This window comes from Rattus norvegicus, chromosome 5, assembly GCF_021556685.1.
Source record: "Rattus norvegicus strain SHRSP/BbbUtx chromosome 5, alternate assembly SHRSP_T2T, whole genome shotgun sequence".
Taxonomy (NCBI): domain Eukaryota; kingdom Metazoa; phylum Chordata; class Mammalia; order Rodentia; family Muridae; genus Rattus; species Rattus norvegicus.
In genome coordinates, this window is record NC_141538.1 from 152,397,453 (window position 1) to 152,416,870 (window position 19,418).

Sequence of the window (19,418 nt, forward strand, 5' to 3'; positions counted from 1 at the left end):
TCAGTGGTTAAGAGCACACATTGTCTGGATGAGTATCTAGGTTCAGTTCCCAGCACCTACTTGGGGGGCTCAGAACTACCTGTGACTTCAGCTCTAGGGAGTCCGTCATCCTCGCCTGGCCTGGCTTGACACTTGTACTCATGTGCATATACCCACATCATATACTTAATTTTAAAAAGTCTTTAAAATCTTAGCATTTGGGAATCCAAGTCAAGAAGTTGTTCCCAGTTTTGAGTCTAGCCTGGACTCATGGAAAGTTCTTATCTACAAAACAAACAAGCAAGCAAGCAAAAAATAAAGCAAATTCTAGAAAGACTTCAATCCAAACTATTTTTGTTTTTCAGATAATGTCACCTATGCCTTCAAACTCTTGATTCTCCTGCCTTGACCCCCAGTTTGGTGCTACAGGTGTTACAGATGTGTCTAACCACTGCTGGTTACAGGTGTTACAGGTGTGTCTGACCACTACTGGCTACAGGTGTTACAGGTGTGTCTGACCACTACTGGCTTGTTTAAAATCATTCACTTATTTGTTCATGATTTTCTCTCTTTGTAGCTCAGTGGAACAGCTTGCATCTGCAAAGCTCAGGATTCAAAGTTTAGCAACATCAAAAGAAAATAAACCAAACATATTATTTTTCTTTTGAGTTGAGTTCAGGATGTACACATAGCCCAGAGGTGACCTTGAACCTGCAATCCCCCTGTCTCCTAAGAGCTGCAAGTGGGATGCACTATCATGAACAGCTTACAGTTAATTTTTTAAACCACTGTGAATTTCCTAGGTTGTATCTGAAGATCCACATAAACAAACGCACCAGCAGCTACTTATCCTCTGTACAACTTAGGTGCCAAAGTTTAAGTTGAAATTGGAAAATATGGCTCTACAGACTATTTGACCTAGAAGCAGGCAAATGCTCTCTTGCCACAAATCACCTTGTTCTGTCAAGCCTAGAGCATCTGCATGGTCACCATTTTTCTCTCACCTCCTCTTACTCACAGTGCATATTCTTGGTTTCTCCTGAAGGCACCTTTCTCTAAGGACTCCTACTATTTGAGTTATACTCGATTTGAAAAAAATATGCCTGCTCTATATACACTCCAAGTATTTATTTATATATAGTTTTATAGGTCAGGTTTCTCTGTGTATGCTTGGCTGGCTTGGAACTAGCTCTGTAAACCAGGCTGGCCTTGAACTCAGATTCATCTGCCTTTGCCTCCAAAGTGCTGGGATTAAAATTATACTACAATTCCCAGTTTATCTGACGTATTGTAATGTGTACTCTGTGAGTTTGTGCCATTTGAGTTACTTATATTACATTTTTTTTCTTTTTTCTTTTTTTCAGAGCTGGGGACCGAACCCAGAGCCTTGCGCTTGCTAGGCAAGTGCTCTACCACTGAGCTAAATCCCCAACCCCCTTATATTACATTTTTGTAGCTAGGTATAGTGCCAGACACTTAATAACAATAATTAGCAATAATCGTGCCTCCGATAAACCTCATTGGTACAAAGCTGTGCCAGACACTTATAATCCCAGCACTTGGAAGGTGGAGGCAGAAGGATCAGGATTTCAGGGTCATCCTTGATTCTGAATGAAGTGTCAGACCAGCCTGGGGTACATATGAGACCCAGTCTTAAGGCTTAAAGTCACCAGCAGCATCTTTATATCGAGGTGTGGTGGCACAGAGTGATTGCCCAAATCTAAGATCACACTGCTCCATAGAGTGAACGCCTGGTCAGTCAGGACCTCAGGACCTCATCATCCCACCATACCAACAACAAAACGCCCTTTGTGTGCATGTGCTTGTGTTGTTGTAAAGTCCATTATTAATCTGAAAGATATGCTACTGAAGACAACAGAAAAAGGCAGGAAACTCTGTCAGGAATGGCTATCTTGCACAATATTAAAATTATAATTTACCTATAAGATAGTGCATTGCTCATGGCAAATATTCAGTTTACTGAAGGAATCCTGAAGTTATCCAGATGCTTATTCATGATGCCTGCTGTGTGTGAGAAGCAAGCTGGCCAACAAAAAGGCTCAGGGGTACAAAGAAACACTTGGGCACAACCTTGACACAAAGAAACACTTGGGCACAACCTTGACAACGTGAGTTTGGTGCCCAGCTCCCACAAGGTGGCAGGAGAGAACAACTCTTGAGAGTTCCTATCTGACTTCCCTGGCACCTGCACACACACACACACAAATAAAAAGGAAGGAAAGGGGGCTGGGGATTTAGCTCAGTGGTAGAGCACTTACCTATGAAGCGCAAGGCCCTGGGTTCGGTCCCCAGCTCCGAAAAAATGAACCAAAAAAAAAAAAAAAAAGGAAGGAAAGAAGAAGGGACGGAAAGAAAGAAAAGAAAGGAAGGAAGGAAAGAAAAGAAAAGATATCAAACCCAAGAAGACAGCACAAAAATGTACCAGGGTCTACCATGAGCCAGGTACTGTGAGACTCTGAAGTTTAAAAGCACTTGTCTAGTTAAAATTGAATTAAAATTGTCATTTCTTGACAAATATCTCAAAAACATCAAGTTATTTTACTATTCTGATCTGAGATTAGCTTCCTTAACTAAATCCCTCTTGCTATATTTGTGTGTTTAGCATACACAAACTTCATATAGCTAGAGTGTGTATCTACTGAGCTTTCGAAACTTGTAAATCCAAGCTAGAGATAAATGCCCAGCTCTTAGTACAAGAGATGGCAGGCATCCAAGCATTCCAATCTTTGTGGAGTAGCACATGAGTAAAACACAGTGTTTCACGCTGTTCCTCCCCGATGTCACTAAGAACTAAGTCTCATAGACATAGACGTTAACCTCTGGATTCCACACGCACAGGACAGCATATTTTCATGCACACACACATATGCAAATAGAAGAAGTCAAACTGACTACTCACCCGGTGAAGCAGTGTGAGGAGACCTATCACTTGGGTATTTTTCTTGCATGGCCATCGGTTACCTGAGACAACTGCAGAATGAAAGAGTAACCAGTCAGAATTTTTCAGCTCCTTTGTAAAAATTATTTGTAACTCTGTTCCCATTAGATGGAACTAAAACAAAACAAAACCCACCATAATCTTGATGGCATCAGTGTGTGTGTGTGTGTGTGTGTGTGTGTGTGTGTGTGTGTGTGTGTGTGTTGGTGTCCCAATGCTATCCTAATTCCCAGCTTGTACCCATGCTTCTTTCTTACGGACTAGCTACATGTCACATGACTCTCCCAGAGTTTATTTGCTAAAAGGTTTACAGAACTCAAGGAACCTTTACATTTACTTACTAGTTCAGATCAGGTGTGATGGAACGCATCTATAATTCCTGCACTCAAGAGGCAGAAGCAGGGGCTGGAGAGATGGCTCAGCGGTTAAGAGCACTGACTGCTCTTCCAGAGGACCTGAGTTCAAATCCCAGCAACCACATAGTGGCTCACAACCATCTATAATGGGATCTGATGCCCTCTTCTGGTGTGTCTGAAGACAGCTACAGTGTACTCACATACATAGAATAAATAAATCTTTAAAAAATGAGGGAGAGGCAGGAGAATTACCACAAATTCAGGGCCAGCCTAGTTTACATAATGAATTCCAGGTCAGCCAGAACTATATACCCTCTTTAGAAAAATAAATTATGGTCTCATTATAAAGATATTACAGCCAGGTGTGGTACTGCGTACCTATAATCTTACATTTGGAAGCTAAGGCAAAATTACCGAGAATCAATGAGGCTGCCTCAAACAACACAAAAACAGAAAACGAGGAGAACGAGAGGCTATTACGAGGGACACAGGTAAAGAGATGCATAGACCAATGGCAAATAAGGGCTGCAGAGCTTCAAAGAGAACACAGTCCCTTGAGTTTGCTAGTGACGGAGAAGCTAGAGATGACAAACTGATGTTAAAAAGGATTTACAAATAGTCCTGGTTGGGAAATATAAGTCACACAAAAGTGGACTTTAGCTAAAGGAGTGCTGCCCCAGTGTGACTGGAAGGTATAAGCAGCATGCCCACCACATTCCCTAGGGACTGGAGGAAGTTAAGAAAAGTAGGGCTTGGGGCTGGGGATTTAGCTCAGTGGTAGAGCGCTTACCCAGGAAGTGCAAGGCCCTGGGTTCGGTCCCCAGCTCCGAAAAAAAAGAACCAAAAAAAAAAAAAAAAAAAAAAAAAAAGTAGGGCTTTCCTTCTAATAGTTAGGAGTTTAGGATTACTGAGGATGTTCATAAAGACCTGTAAAGATTTGCTCACCGAGACTGCTCCCCATTAAGCTCTACTGCCATCAAAAAGAGTAGAATTCTGACAGGCAGGCAGAATAACCCTGGTCAATAGTCCCCACCCGACCCCTGACCCCCAAAAAGAACTATAAAAACTACCTAGGGGCTATCAGCCAACAAACACTTATTAGCATATGAAAAGATACAATCATTTTGAAGATTTTTAGGCTATTTTATTAGTATACAACAAGCAAGAGAACAAATAACTACCTTACAATAGCATACTCATGTTTTACACTGCTGGAGAGCCTACTTAGCGCACTGTTCTAGAGGACACAAATTTGTTCCCAGCCGTCCCTGGTGGCTCACAACTACCTGTGACTTTAGGAATTCAACACTCTCTTTCTGGTCGATGGTGGCAGGCAGTAGGCACACATATGGCACACAAAAAACTAGACAAAGCACCCATACATAAACATCTTTAATCCCAGCATGAGGAGGCAGAGGTAGAGGCATCTCTGTGAGTTCGAGGCCAGTCTGGTGTATAGAGAGTTCCAGGACCACCAAGGCTACAGAGACCTTGTCTCAAAAAACAAAACAACCACCACCAACAAAAACAAAACAAAACAAAAATAAAGCAAATATGGGACATGGTGATACACACATGTAGTCCCAACTATTCAAGAGGCTGAGATAGAAAAACTGCTGGATACTACAAAAAGTTCAAGAAATACATAACCTGGGAAATACATAACAAGATCATATCTCAAAAAATAAACCAATGGGGCTCAGTGGTTAAGTCAGTGTACTACTCTTGCAGAAGACCTGAGTTCAGTTTTAGGCACCCATGTCAGGCAGATCGTAGCACACTGTACCTCCAGCTCCAGGAGATCCAGATGCCCTCTTCTGGACTTCATGGGCACCTGCACTCACCTCATATGCACACACCACACACATATACATAGAATTCAAATTTAAAAAAGAATTGGCTAGGTGGTAGTGGCTCACGCCTTTGATCCTAGCATACAGGAAGCAGAGCCAGGTGAATCTCAAGAGTTTGGGCAAGCCTAGTCTACAGAATGAATTCCAGAACAGTCAGGGCTACACAGAGAAGAAATCTTGTCTCAAAAAACAAACAAACAAACAAACAAACAAACAAACAAATAAATATAAAATGACTAACATTTATCGTATGTGTGCACAACAGTGCACCTGTGGAAGCAAGAGACAAACTTTCAGCATCAGTTCTGTATGTCTGCCACGTGCAGACTGAGGATCACACCTGGGATGTTGGGCTTGAGACAAGGGCCTTTACATGCTAGTCACCTCACCCAATCTGTGTTGGCCAGAGGTAGTTATCTAGTGTTTTCTACCACAGTTTCTGAGGTAGTGTCTCTTACTAAAGAGAAGTACACTGACTCAGCTGGACTGGCCTACCATACTACCCCTTTCCGCTGATGTACTGGGGTTACAGATGCATACTGCTGAGCCCACTGGATTCCGAATCCAGTTCCTCATGATTCTGCAGCCAGCTCCCCAGTTCCCAGGCAGTTTTCAAAGCACTGATAAGTAAAACCTGAGTGTCGGGCATAAAACAGTTTCACTTATGCCAGGTTGGCCTCAACCTCACCAGGTAACTAAAAATAACTCTGAACTTGTTATCTTCGTCCCTCTAATTCCTGACTGCAGAGACAGCAGACCAAAGAAAGAATGTTTAAATTTACAAATTATTCATACTATGATTATCATTCTGATGTGTTATGTGTGCCATACTGCACGTGTGGAAGATAAGGTAGCTGGGATGGTTTGTATACGCCTGGTTCAGGGAGTGGCACTATTATGAGGTGGGGCCTTGTTGGAGTAGGTGTGATCTCATTGGAGGAAATGTGTCACTGTGGCCAGGGGCTTTAAGACCCTCACCCTCGCTCCCTGGAAGCCAGTATTCTCCTGTTTGCCTTCAGAATAAGATGTAGACTATTCAGCTCTTCTTAAACCGTGCCTGCCTGAATGCTGCAATTTGGGAGACACAGGTTAAGACTATTCTAGGCTCTTGTCTTTAACCACAGTATTCAGGGGGCAGAAGCAAGGGATCTCTTTGAGTTTGAGGCCAACTGGTCTATAGAGTGAGCTCCAAGATAGCCAGGAATCCCTGTCTGGAAACACACACACACACACACACACACACACACACACACACACACACACACACACATATATAAATTCTGGGCTACATGAGACCCTATCCCAGAAAAACCAAAGGAAAGAGGGGTAGAAAGAGAGGAAGATGAAGTCAACTGTCAATGCTAACAAGGAGACAGCATTGTAGCCAGCAGTGAGTGGACTTTCTCCTTTACAGGGCCCTTCACTCTGGCTAGGTTGCACTAAGTGAAACTCGAGACAGCTACACATAGGAAAACCACTGTATACATGCAGGATATGGGTATGGGCTTCTCAAGACTTCATTAAGGTGTATTTACACCAGCTATATATGATGTTGTGGCTAAGTTCTTTTGTTCAAACAATGTAATTTAATGTTACCATTAAGCAAAGTCTAAGATTACAGTAAGAATATGTTAACTAATTTAGTTATTTTTCTAATTGTCTTTTGTAAGATCGTGTCAAGAGGTGCATTGTTTAGATTTGTGGAAGCACTAATATGGTAGACTCAAGTCTACAATCAAACCAGCCCTAAGTATACAATGATCTGTTGTTTTTAATGCCACTGTTTGAGATGTCCTTAGGAAAACAAACAAAAATGGGGGGTGGGGGAACAACAGGAATTCAGAAACTCTGAATTTGAGTGCCCAAAATAATTTGAGACAATTCACAGGATATAATTCTTAGAGGTGAAATTCAATTTTGAAAGGGAAAAAAGATGGTTATGGTACTAATTAATGTACTTTACTGATCTCTACGGCGCTATCTTAGCAACAACACCTAAGGGGTCAACTCACTTTGTGCACTAGCATAATGGAACCACACTCTAAGACCACTCTTCCTTCAATAAAGTGTCAGCTTAGCACCCAGGCAGCAGAGACAGGAAGCCTGAGTCACACAGTGAGCCTCCCAAACAAACCAGCTGGAGAGATGATGGGTCAGTGGGTAAGAGCACTGGTTGCTCTTTTAGGGGACCTAGGTTGGATCCCAGTACCCACATAGTACCTCAAAACAACCAGTTTTAACTCCAGTCTCAGATGATTTGACATACTCTTCTAGACTCTTTGGGCACTGCATGCATATTGTGTGCAGACATGCATGCAGGCAAAACATCCATAAAAATAAAGACCAAAACCCCTTAAAAATAACAACAAAGGGGTTGGGGATTTAGATCAGCGGTAGAGTGCTTGCCTAGCGAGCGCAAGGCCCTGGGTTCGGTCCCCAGCTCTGAAAAAAAAAAATAATAACAACAAAATCTTCAACTTATAGCTACTTATAATCAATTTATAGCTAGCCATTCAACTGATGGCCAGTGAGTTGATGACACAGCATAATCACCCACGCATTAGTGATGCTTCCTGTCAGCGCCAAATCCACCCTCATTGCTCTCTTCTTTTGCCCTTTTCTTTACTTTTTTTTTTGGACAAAGGGTCTTACTATGTAGTTCAGGCTGACTTTGGACTTTTAATTGTCCCTCTTGGCGCCCCAACCCCAATACTGGGTACAAAATAACAATTTTATTTTGTTATTCTTTAAAGAAGAACCAAACAGAAACCACAGTAGATCCTAAGAGATTTTCAAATTCAGAACAAAGTGGCAAAAGAACTCCCAGAGCCCCCTAAAACTGGTATTAGGAACCCAGTGGTCCTTCTGTACAATGGTCCTCCTGTATCCATTTACAACTAATTCCAGGAATGCCTCAGGCAGTAAAATTCAGATGCCCAGGCTCTTCATATGGTACAGCACTTGCATGCAACAGCTGTCCATACTGACCTGTACATTTTAAATAATCATCTCTAGAGACTAGGTAATAACAGACCACTGCTAACTACTGAGAAAGCTAAGGCACAAAGAATCCCTGTGAATGTCCTTAACATTATTTACAAACAGTAAATAATTATATATCCAAAAGTACAGACAATCCTAAGTCCATTAAACAGACAGGATGGATAACTGTGATATAACTGTAAAACTGGCTATCATTTGGCTACAAAAGGAATGAAGTGAACTAGAAAGCTTAGCTGGCTAAGTGCTTGGCTGCAATCACCTGAGGCACCTGAGTTCAAATCCTCTGAACCCATGCAAAAGCTGACTCATGCCTGTAATCCTAGTGCTAAGGAAGCACTGACATGAGGATCCCAAGGGCTTGCTGTCCAGGCAGTCTAGCCAAACCAGAGAACTAGAGCTCCTGGAAGAAGGGGAGGAAGGACAGAAGAAACCAGAGGGTTTAGGGATATCACAAGAACACAGCCCACAGAATCAACTGGCCAGAACTCAAGAAGGCTCGCAGAGATCAGGGAGCCTATAGGGGTCTGACCTATGTCCTCTGCATATATGCTATGGCTGAGTAGCTTGGTGTTCTTGTTGGGTTCCTAACAGAGGGAATGGGGGCTGTTCCTGACTCTTCTGTCTATGTATGAGACACTATTCCTCCTACTCAGTTGCCTCTCCAGCTATGATGTGTCTGATCTTACTGTAACTTGTTACACCATGTTTGGTTAATATCCTTGGAAGGCCAGCTCTTGTTTGAGGGGAGGCATTGGATTGCGAGTAGGGAGAGAAGGAAGGTGCTGGGGAAAGACTTGGGGGAAGCGGGTGGGGAAAACTGCAGTTGGGATGTAATATCTGAGAGAAGAATAAAACAGTTTTAACAAGGTAGAGACTGATAGAAGATACCTATCATCAATCAACCTTTAACTTCCATGTTCACGTATCCATGTACCCACACATATGAATACAAATATGTTGTACATATGAATATACATCCCACACATATGTATGAAATAGGATTGATAGGACAATACAATGCTTACTGTACAAGAATAAGGACCTATGTTCCATCCCCAGCACCTACATAAAAACCTAGACATGGTGACACATGCCTATAATCCCAGCACTGGAGAGGTAGAGACAGAATGAATGATCCCTATAGCTTACTGGCCAGCTATCCAAACCTCATCAAGGAGCCTCGGGTCCCACCGAAAGTCCGTCTCAACAAGTGGTTAACTCCTGAGGAACAATGGTCTGAGGCTGATTAATGGCCCCTAACTTGCACACAGTACCTAAACAACATCATGCTAAGTGAAGCCAAACACCAACAGCCACATGTTGCATGGTCTCAGTCATATGAAATGTCTAGAACAGCTAGACAGAACAGAACAAGAGCTGAGCATGCAGGGAATAGAGAATAACTGCTAATACATATAATCTTTCTTTTCAGGGTGATCAAATGTTTATGGGTTAGAATCTACAGTGGAACATATTAAAAGCCAATGAATTTGTTAGTGTATGCAATCAAAGTCCTCTCAAAAACTATAATGTTTATATAAAACAAATGCTAATTGTATTTCAGGGTTTTGTTTTTTTCTTTGGGGTCTATGTAAATCAGGCTAACTTCAAACTTGCAGTGATCCTTCAGTCTCTGTCTTCTGAACCATCCTCCAGAGCAGTGGTTCTCAATCTTTTTTTTTTTTTTCTTTTTTTCGGAGCTGGGGACCGAACCCAGGGCCTTGCACTTGCTAGGCAAGTGCTCTACCGCTGAGCTAAATCCCCAACCCCGGTTCTCAACCTTCTTAATGTTATGACCTATAACCCTTTAATACGCTCATGTTGTGGTGATCCCCAACCATAAGATTATTTTATTGTTACTTCATAACTATAATTTTGCTACTATTATGAATCACAATGAAAATATGTGTTATATACCCAGGGAAAGAGTCATTCAATCCCCTCCCCCCAAAAAAAGGGGTTGTGGTCCACAGGTTGAGAACTACTGAGGAGCACTGAAGGCGGAGACAAGAGGCTGATTACTGGCACACACAACAATCTCTGCTCCTGTCCCCCATGTTGTTCTGTTCTGAGACATGTTGTTCTGTTCTGAGACATGTCTTACGTAGCTCTAGCTAGAAATCCACATGTGGTGGAAGTTGGCCTGCCTCTATCTCTGGGCTTAGAGGCTTGGGTTATCATGTTGCTTTGTATTTCAAGGGGATTTTTTTTTTTTGTTTGGTTTTAAGTATCCCTATTGGATGTCCTTGTTTGTGACAGCAGCCAGGGACCATATGGATGTCCAGCAGCTATGTATAACTGTTCCCACCCCTCACTGGATGCAATGCTCTGGTGAACTTGACCCATCTCTCACTAGTAGCAGCACTCAGGACAGCGGGTCCTGCTACTCATTGGCTGTGAGGTCGCTCAGGCACAGAGGTGACTTTCACCCTTTCCACCACCACCATTCATGGGTCACAGGGTCATGAACTCAGGAGGGCTAGCCCTACTACTCCCTTTGTACAACTCAGGAAAACAGGCCCTGTACCTTGCCTGGACAGCAAATCAGAGCTGACCCTGGTGGCAGGGGCACAGGTGAGCAAGAGCTGGCCTGGTCACACATCTGCCACATCTGTCCCCTCTTTGCCCCTTACTTCCTATGGCAGTCAGGAAAGCTGGTCCCAGGGTCATTAGATTGGGTAAGTTGACCCTGCCCCTTGCTGCCTGCAGCACTCAGGGGAACAAGTTTTTCACCTCACTTCAGCAGCACAGTAGTGCTGACCCTGATAAGGGGAGCAGGTGAGCCAGCCCCAGCCCTAGTTTAGTATAAGGTGGTGTGGTTGATGACCTCACCACCCACCTCACCTCCTACAGCAGTCAGGAGAACTGGCTCTGGGGTGATGAGAGCTGGTGAGCTGGCCCTGCCCCCTGACAGCTGCAGTACTCAGGAGAACAAACCCCGCACTTTATCTGGGCAACATAGTAAAGATGGCCCTGGTGGAGGGGGCCCCAAGAGTGCAAGAGAGCTGGCCCAGCCACTCCTCTGCTCCAAGGTAGCCTGGGTGGGGAGAGGGAATGCTCTCTGTTCCCTCACCCCCTCATCCCCAGAGGCAGTCAGGGAGAGGTCATGAGAGCCAGAGAGCTGGCCCTGTACATCAACAGCAGTAGTACTCAGGAGAGTGGGCCCTGCGTCTCACCTGGGCTGGATTGAGGGGAAGTAGATGAGCCAGCCTTAAGGACAGACGCTCCCTGATTCATCTGTTATGAAGTGGTATAGGTGTAGAGTGATGCCCCACCCCACCCCGGACCCTTCACCATCTGCAACAGTTGGGAAAAACTGGTCCTGGGTCATAAAAGGGAGAGCTGACCCTGCCTCCTGCTGATGGTGACATTGGATGGCCTAACCAAAGCAGTGCTGTAGAACTCGCCCTGGTGGTGTGGAGAAGGGAGAGCCAGGGGGTTGACCAGCTCAGCTACCAGCCAGGCCCAGATCCAGGGCACTGAGTTGGCCCCTCCCAAAATCTGTATCATCTGTGAATGGTTGGGTTTAGAGAAAGGGCCACTCCCACTGATCCAAAGCTGCAGGATCTCCATGACACAGGGCAACAACAGGATAACAGGGAGGAGTACTACTGAGGATCCAATATTTATGGTATCACAGAAGCCAGAGATCTTGAACCAGACCAATGACTCACTGCAATGAACATTTGCTAGTAAAAATGTGGACAGAGGGACACGCGGTGGGACACACTGTGACACACTACAGCTTCCACGATGAGATGTTTGCTTTGCTTTGGTTCTGTTGTTGTTTGCTTGCTTGTATGTGTTATTTGGAGGAGTTTCAAGGATGAAGGGTGGATACGAGGGGATGGGGAGATGAGTAGGACTGAGGTGCATGGTGTGAAACTCACAAATAATCAATGCAAAGTTTAAAAATAAAATAAATATGTGAATAAATTTTTAAAAAGTATCCCCATTAAGAATAAACCATAAACTATTCTAGATTTTTTTCTTAATAAGCTTAGAATCGGATAATCAACAATAAAATTTTTTTAGGCTGAACATAGTGCACAGCTCTTTGGATGTTACCTAGGGGATCTTCAGTCTGGACTACTCAGTGAGAATCTGCCCTAAAACATCAAATCAGGACTAAAGAGATGGGTCAGCAGCTACCTACTGCTCAAAGTTCATTTCTCAGGGCCCATGTAAGGCAGCTCACAATTGCCTGTAACTCCAGCTTCAAAGGATCCAAGACCCTCTCCTGATCTCTTCAGGAATTTCACAAATGTGTGCTTGTGTGTAAATCTAAAAAACAACACACCAAACCAAGAAAAAGTCTAGGACAGGAGCTCATCTCTCAGTGCTCCTATACATGGAGACGGCAGAGACAAAAGAGCCTCTAGTGACTTGTGGGCCAGTTAGCCTGGTATTTGCAGCTACAAACAACAAAGACCTCGTCCCAAACAAGTTAAAAACAAGGACTGTTGCCTGATGCCATTCTGTGACCTCTACACCAATGTCAGGACACAAGGATGCCCACAGTCACACTAACAAACACACATACCGGGGTTGGGGATTTAGCTCAGTGGTAGAGCGCTTGCCTAGGAAGTGCAAGGTCCTGGTTCGGTCCCCAGCTCCGAAAAAAAGAACCAAAAAAAAAACCAAAAAAAAAAAAACAAAAACAAAAACAAAAAAAACACCAAACACACAAACACACATACCACATAAAATATAATAAATTTTAAAATATTTAAAAAAAAAAAAGATTTTCTGGGACCAGGTGGTAGTAGTGCCATCTTTAATCGCAGCACTCAGGAGGCAGAGGCAGGCAGATCTCTACAAGTTCAAGGCCAGCCTGGTCTACATAGTAAGTTCCAGAACAGCCAGGAATGCATAGAGAACCCTGTCTCAAAAAATCAAGGGGGTTGGGGATTTAGCTCAGTGGTAGAGCGCTTGCCTAGCAAACGCAAGGCCCTGGGTTCGGTCCCCAGCTCCGAAAAATAGAAAAAAAAAAAAAAAAAAGAAAAGAAAAGAAAAAAAAAAATCAAAACACCAAAAAAGATTTTTAGCACTCACTGAAGGCTATAGACTCTCTAAAATATGCAAACAACAACAAAAACCCAATACAAACAATCAACTCCACAGCTAAAGAAATACAACTGAATGCAGACAGGAAGGGGATAAAAGCCCCTAACAGAAGTGAATACACTACAAAAAATGTCCACTCACATAAAAAATGTAACATGTATGTAAAACTTCCTATTAAACCCTGTAGTAAATAAATCATGTGTCATGTTTAATACTCATATCAATTCTGAGTCAGTTACTAATCCCATCCTCCTTTTCCAGATGAGAAAATAAAGGTTTAGACTAAGGGGCTGGGAAGACAGCTGGGTAGTTAAGATGCTCACACATAAGCACGAGAACAAGAGCACAGACACCCAGAACCCCAGTAAACGCTGAGTGGGAGTGGGAGCTTATCTATAATTCCAGCGTCAGAAGGCAGAGATAGGGGATCCCAAGAGCAAGCTGGCTCACAAAACTATATTGGCAAGCTCTGGGTTTGAGATGAGATCCCACCACAATGAACAAGAAACTGATGATGATTACCGCCATCAACCTGACCTGTGTACTCGAGTGTGCATGTGTGTATGTATGGACACTCAGGTTCTCCGGCCTGGCAGCAAATACCTTTATCTACTGAGTCACTCTAAAGGCCCAACACACATTATGTTTATTCATTTTGTTTTTCTCTGTGTAACCCTGGCTGTCCTTTAACTTGGAGACCGGCCTGCCTCTGCCTCTCTAGATCAGAGGTTAAAGGTGTGTGCCACCGGCTTCAGCATACAACTCCGGCTTGATAGGGTAAACAATGGAAAGCCGAGATTGTGAAAAATCGAAGAATAGTAAAAGATACTTGAATACAACAGCCAATTATCAATTCAAAACCAAACATAACAAATGCAACATGTTTCTGGCTCACCTGTTCAGTATTTCCTGATTTCACTGCAGCCTTAGTTCTGAACATGCAACATGAACTCTACACTGTGCATGCCATCAAGCTATGCAATACCAAACACGGCCTCAAACAACTTGGCTCAGCTTTGAGGCCACTGCAGGTCAGGAACTAGACTGTGTGTTCAAAGTTTTCTCCTCTTATGAAACATACTCTTATTTTAATATTCTTCTACTATCTTTTTTTAAGCCATCAAAACAGTCTGTGCTTGAAGTGGTGTGTGCCTGTAATCTGCAACACTAGAGAAGTGGAGATAAGAAGACCAGAAGTTTGCTTTCTAGTGAGGTCGAGGCTAACCTGGGATACATGAGACCCTGTCTCAAAAAGACAAACAAGGGGTTGGGGATTTAGCTCAGTGGTTGAGCGCTTGCCTAGGAAGCGCAAGGCCCTGGGTTCGGTCCCCAGCTCCAAAAAAAAGAACCAAAAAAAAAAAAAAAAAAAAAAAAAAAAAGACGACAATAACAAAAAATCCACAAGGAAGAAGTCATGGCAGGATATACCTTTAATTCCGGCACCTGGTGGATGCAAAAGGATCTCTGCACAGCAATTTCCAGGCTAGCCAGGGCTACAGTGACATCTCAAAAAAGAAAGAAAAGGGGTTGGGGATTTAGCTCAGTGGGAGAGCGCTTGCCTAGCAAGCACAAGGCCCTGGGTTCGGTACCCAGCTCTGAAAAAAAGAAAAAGAAAAAAAAAGAAAGAAAAAAAGAAAACAAACAAACAAACAAACAAAAAAACAAGATAGAAACAAAACAAAACAAAACAAAAGTCTAGGGATGTACCTCAGTTGGTAGAGTGCTTCTCTAGTACATACACCTTTTCTGACCTGGATCTGCAGTACCACGAAACTGAGCAAGGTAACATACACCTCTAGTTGTAGCATGGACACCAGAGATTCAAAGTTTTCCTTGGCCTTATAGCATATATACGGTGTCCAAATGCATGACTTGGAAAACTGCTGTTTGACAGGCTAATGAGATGGCTCAGCAGATTAAATGACTTGCCACAGGCCTGACAATCTGAGTCAAACCTTGGATCCTACGGTATAAGGAAAGAACTCCTGAAAGCCGCACTCACTCTCTGTCTCTGTCTCTGTCTCAGAGTCTCTGTTTCTGTCTCTGTCTCTGTCTCTCTCTCTCACACACACACACACACACACACACACACACATACACACATACACACACACACACACACAGATAAGTATTAAATGGCCCTAAGCACGCCTCTGCTATCCTGTACTATGTATTTATGGGAAGCAGTGTTCTCAGTATCGACAGTGATAACATCGAAGTACCAACTCTGAAAAATGTTGAAGATGGTCTATATCCTGCAGTATCAAACAATCATCCAATATTTCTTTTGGTTTCTGAGACCGGTTTCACGTAGCCCAAGCTGGCCTAGCATTTGCTATGTAGCCAAGGATTATCCTCAAACCTCTATCTTCCAAGTGCTGAGAATCCAGCATGGATCACCATCCCTGGCAATATTTAATTATGTAAAAATAAGCATCTTATTAATATACAAATTAGCTTTAATAAGTGAGAAAAATGATACACATACCAAAGAATTGTGTTTTCTTGTTTTGAGTTACAGTCTTCTATGTAGCCCTGGCTAGAACTCAATATGCAGATCAGGCTAGCATTGAACTTCCAGGTAACGATGTTGGGAGATGTTTTTTGTGCATTGTATATTCAATTGTTGACTTCTGCACCCCAGAGATCTGGGTGCAGTCCGGACTTGGTTCTGTCATTATTATGATGCATTCCCTGACTCAGAAAACATTGTTATCCATCATCTTCTAATTGGTCAATTAAGAGCTGATCAGTCGGAGTTGGGGATTTAGCTCAGTGGTAGAGCGCTTGCCTAGCAAGTGCAAGGCCCTGGGTTCAGTCCCTAGCTCCAAAAAGCTGATCAGTCTATAGCTGGGCAGGAGAGGGTAAGGTGGGACTTAGAGCCTAGGGATGGATGGATGGATGGATGGATGGATGGATGGAAGGATGGATAAAAGTGTGTGTGTGTGTGTGTGTGTGTGTGTGTGTGTGTGTGTGTGTGTGTGTGTATGTGTGAGTATCTCAGGTGGGACAAAGGAGGTTATCATTAGGATGTATCAGGCCTGACAAGTAGACTAGGAAGTATGCCAGGCCAATATAGTCAGGTTAGAACAGCTCAAACCTACCCAGTTATAGTGTGTGTGTGTGTGTGTGTGTGTGTGTGTGTGTGTGTATGGTATAAAATAAAGATAAAAATCTGTCATTATTGGGAACAAGGATAGGCGAAGAAAAGCCCCCAGTACTTTTGCATTTGGAGCCCAAGGTGGTGCTCAAACCACAACCCTGATATTAAGAGTCTCACACTCGCTCTTACTCCCCTCTTAGCCCCTCTTACTCTTTGTTCTTCTCTGTTCTTGCCCCCTTCCCGCTTCCTACCATGTGTCCACGGCCAGCCTCCTTTCCTCTCCTCTCCTCTCTCATTAAACCTCTCCACAAGGGGGGGAAAAAGAGTCTCATGCTTTACCGACTGAGCTAGCCAGAACTTTTACAAGTTCTCCTGCCTCAGTTTCCCAAGTGCTCAGATTACAAGCATCGGCTATAAATCAAGCTTCAAATAATTGTTTCAGAGTAAGTTTCTTCATCACTTATCAACAAATGTTTGATATACTCTCAAGATCTCATAAATTTTTTTCCAGGCCAAAAAACAAACAAACAAAAAACCAACAGGATTGAGTGGCAGTCTAAGGGCCAGAGAGACAGACAGAGTCTCAGTAGCTAGAGCACTGGCTGCTCTTCCAGAGTGCCCAGGCCCAATTCCCAGTACCCATATGGCAACTCACAATGGTCTGTAACTCCAGTTCCCAGGTTTCTGATACCCTCACACAGACAGCCAACCACTAATGAACATTAGAGAGAGAGAGAGAGAGAGAGAGAGAGAGAGAGAGAGAGTGTGAGAGTGTGAGTGTGTGTTTAAGAAGCCCCAAACTGATACTGTATTCATCAACCCAAATTTCCTGAGTACTATTTGCCTGGCTCTGTACCAAGGGGCTGAAGAGATGGCTCAGCAGTTAAGAGCACTGACTGCTCTTCCAGAGGTCCTGAGTTCAATTCCCAGCAACCACATGGTGGCTCACAACCATCTGTAATGGGATCCGATGGCCTCTTCTGGTATGCAAATATACATGCAGATAGAGCACTCATAACTAAAATAAATCTTTAAAAAAAATGTATCGTGTTAAAGAAAAACTACTTGTCATTACGTGAGCCTGCAATCTCAACGCTATGGAGGCTAAGGCAAAATGAAAAAAAAAAAAAAAACCCAAAAAAACCAAAACCCCATGAATTCAAGACAGCCTGGGCCTGATATGGTGATGCACATTTTTAATCCCAGCAAGGGAGACTGAAGGCAAGAGGATCTCTGGGAGTTCAATGCCACCCTGGTCTACAAAGTGAGTGCCAGGTCAGCAAAGACTACATAGTGAGACCTTGTCTCAAGATCCGAAACAACAGTAAAAGGCCAGCCTGGGCTATACAGGAAATTCCAGGCCAGCCTGGATTACATAGCAAAACCTAAAAACAGAAAGAAAAGGGAGGAAGGGCAGAGAACTAAGTAGTGGAGTCTGCTTCGCTTGGGCTAAGGGCTTATTTAATGCTCAACAACATAACAAAGCAGACACGGTTTGACCTTCCTAATTTACTGAAGTCAAATGTTCTAACTCTCTGCTACACAATCTAAAGTTTTGTTCCATCCCAAGCCTCAGACCAAGATTCCTCAACTTGATCACCATTGACCTTAGTTTCAGCTAATTGCGAGTGGGAGTTGGGGGGCAGTCACGTACAGGCATCGAGTAGCATCGCTAGCTTCTTCGTGCCAGATGCAGTAGCAAAGCCCTAGGACAGGTCTAGGCCATCCCCAGGTGTCCTCTGCCCCTCAACTACCCCTCAGGTCAGACACCAACTCCGCGGGGATAGCTCGCTGACCCCACCACAACGGCGCCTTCAGCTCCCGGCCGTTTGTGAAAGGTCTCCACTCGCCGAGTCCGGCTCTTCCCGCGGGCCGTGGACTCTTACGAGAGCAGGGGGCGTCTGGCACACAAGTACGGAAACTGCCGTGCAGTTAATGAAAAGGGGAACGCAAGGTGCCGGGAGGAGGGACAGAGACGCGAGAGGGCGTGTGAGGATCCTAAGCCAGGAAACTCAGCCGGAGAGAGAAGAGATTGGGGTGGAATTACGGCTCGGTCCATCTGCGCATGCGCTTCGCTCTCCACGGGGTTCCCCCCCCCCACAAACCCCAAGAAGCTAGGTCCCGACTTTTCAAGGTTTTCCCGGGCTTACGAAATGAGGGACAGGGGTCGCCGCTTCGGCGGGAGCCCCCAAAAAGAACTTACTCGGACCTGAGAGCGAGCGGCGAACCCCCTCACTCTGGGATACTGAAGGCGGCCACCACGTCCGCACGAGCGGCGAATCCGCTCCTCAGGTCGTCTAACGGCCGTTCCACGCCCGTCAAGTCGCACGCCCCGGAGCGCGCGCCGCCCGGCTCCGCCTCTTTCTGCTTGCCCCTGGCCAATAGAAAGTCGAGGCGCGTGGATGCTCCGCCTCTTTTTGCCCTACAATTGACCAATGGAGACCTAGGCTGCTCTCGTGTCCCGCCCTTTCACCGTGTCCAGGGCTGTGGGCGGGTGGATCTCTGCGCTGGAGGCGCTGGACCAGTGCGTCACTCTGCGCATGACACAGAGGCTACTTAGATCAGTCTCTTCGCACCATACCGAGTTCCGCCACTCGGTGGCGCTGTGTCCACGAGGCTTAGGGAGGCTTGCCGGGTTTTAGCTAGGCTTTAGGGAATCCCGCCCAACCTACCTCGGCCCCCCTCCCTCCGGAATCAGGAAGTCACATTGTGCATGTGACCTGCCAGGGTCACTGCCAACTCAGGGTCACTATTAGAATTAAGAGCTAATGATGGGCGGCTGGGGAGCTGGCTCGGCGGTTAAAAGCTATCGCTGCTGCTCTTTGAAGGGATCTATGTTCGGTTCCCAGCATCCTCGTCTGGCCACTCAAAACCGTGTCTCTCCTGGCCTTGGAGGCCAGAATAAATGAAAAATACAATTAAATCCAAATAAGTGATAAAAATACAATTTAAAGCACTTAGGAATAACAAGTTGTTGGATGTTGACCCTGGGAATGACAGATGAATTTAGAGAAAATTCACCGAAATTAGGATCAAGGAGTCTTTATTAAAACGAATTAATAAAGTCTGGACGTCTAAAAAATGAATTGATGAACTAA

General features: G+C 44.3%; 2 protein-coding genes across 4 annotated transcripts in view; both read right to left on the reverse strand.

The window, feature by feature from the left end:
- Cep85 (centrosomal protein 85) overlaps positions 1–18,648 on the reverse strand; it is a 47,309-nt gene extending 28,661 nt beyond the window's left edge. The window contains exons 1-2 of one of the 3 annotated variants that reach the window (XR_015619896.1): positions 18,524–18,637; positions 2,900–2,970 (exon numbers count right to left, since the gene is read on the reverse strand). Coding sequence is in view for 2 of the 3 variants with exons in the window: in NM_001395607.1 (NP_001382536.1) it covers positions 2,900–2,954 (55 nt within the window). In the remaining variant the exon portion in view is untranslated. 3 annotated transcript variants of the gene reach the window in all.
- The window catches only part of Cnksr1 (connector enhancer of kinase suppressor of Ras 1), a 460,720-nt gene that overhangs the window by 387,993 nt on the left and 53,309 nt on the right, over positions 1–19,418 (reverse strand). The window lies entirely within an intron of this gene.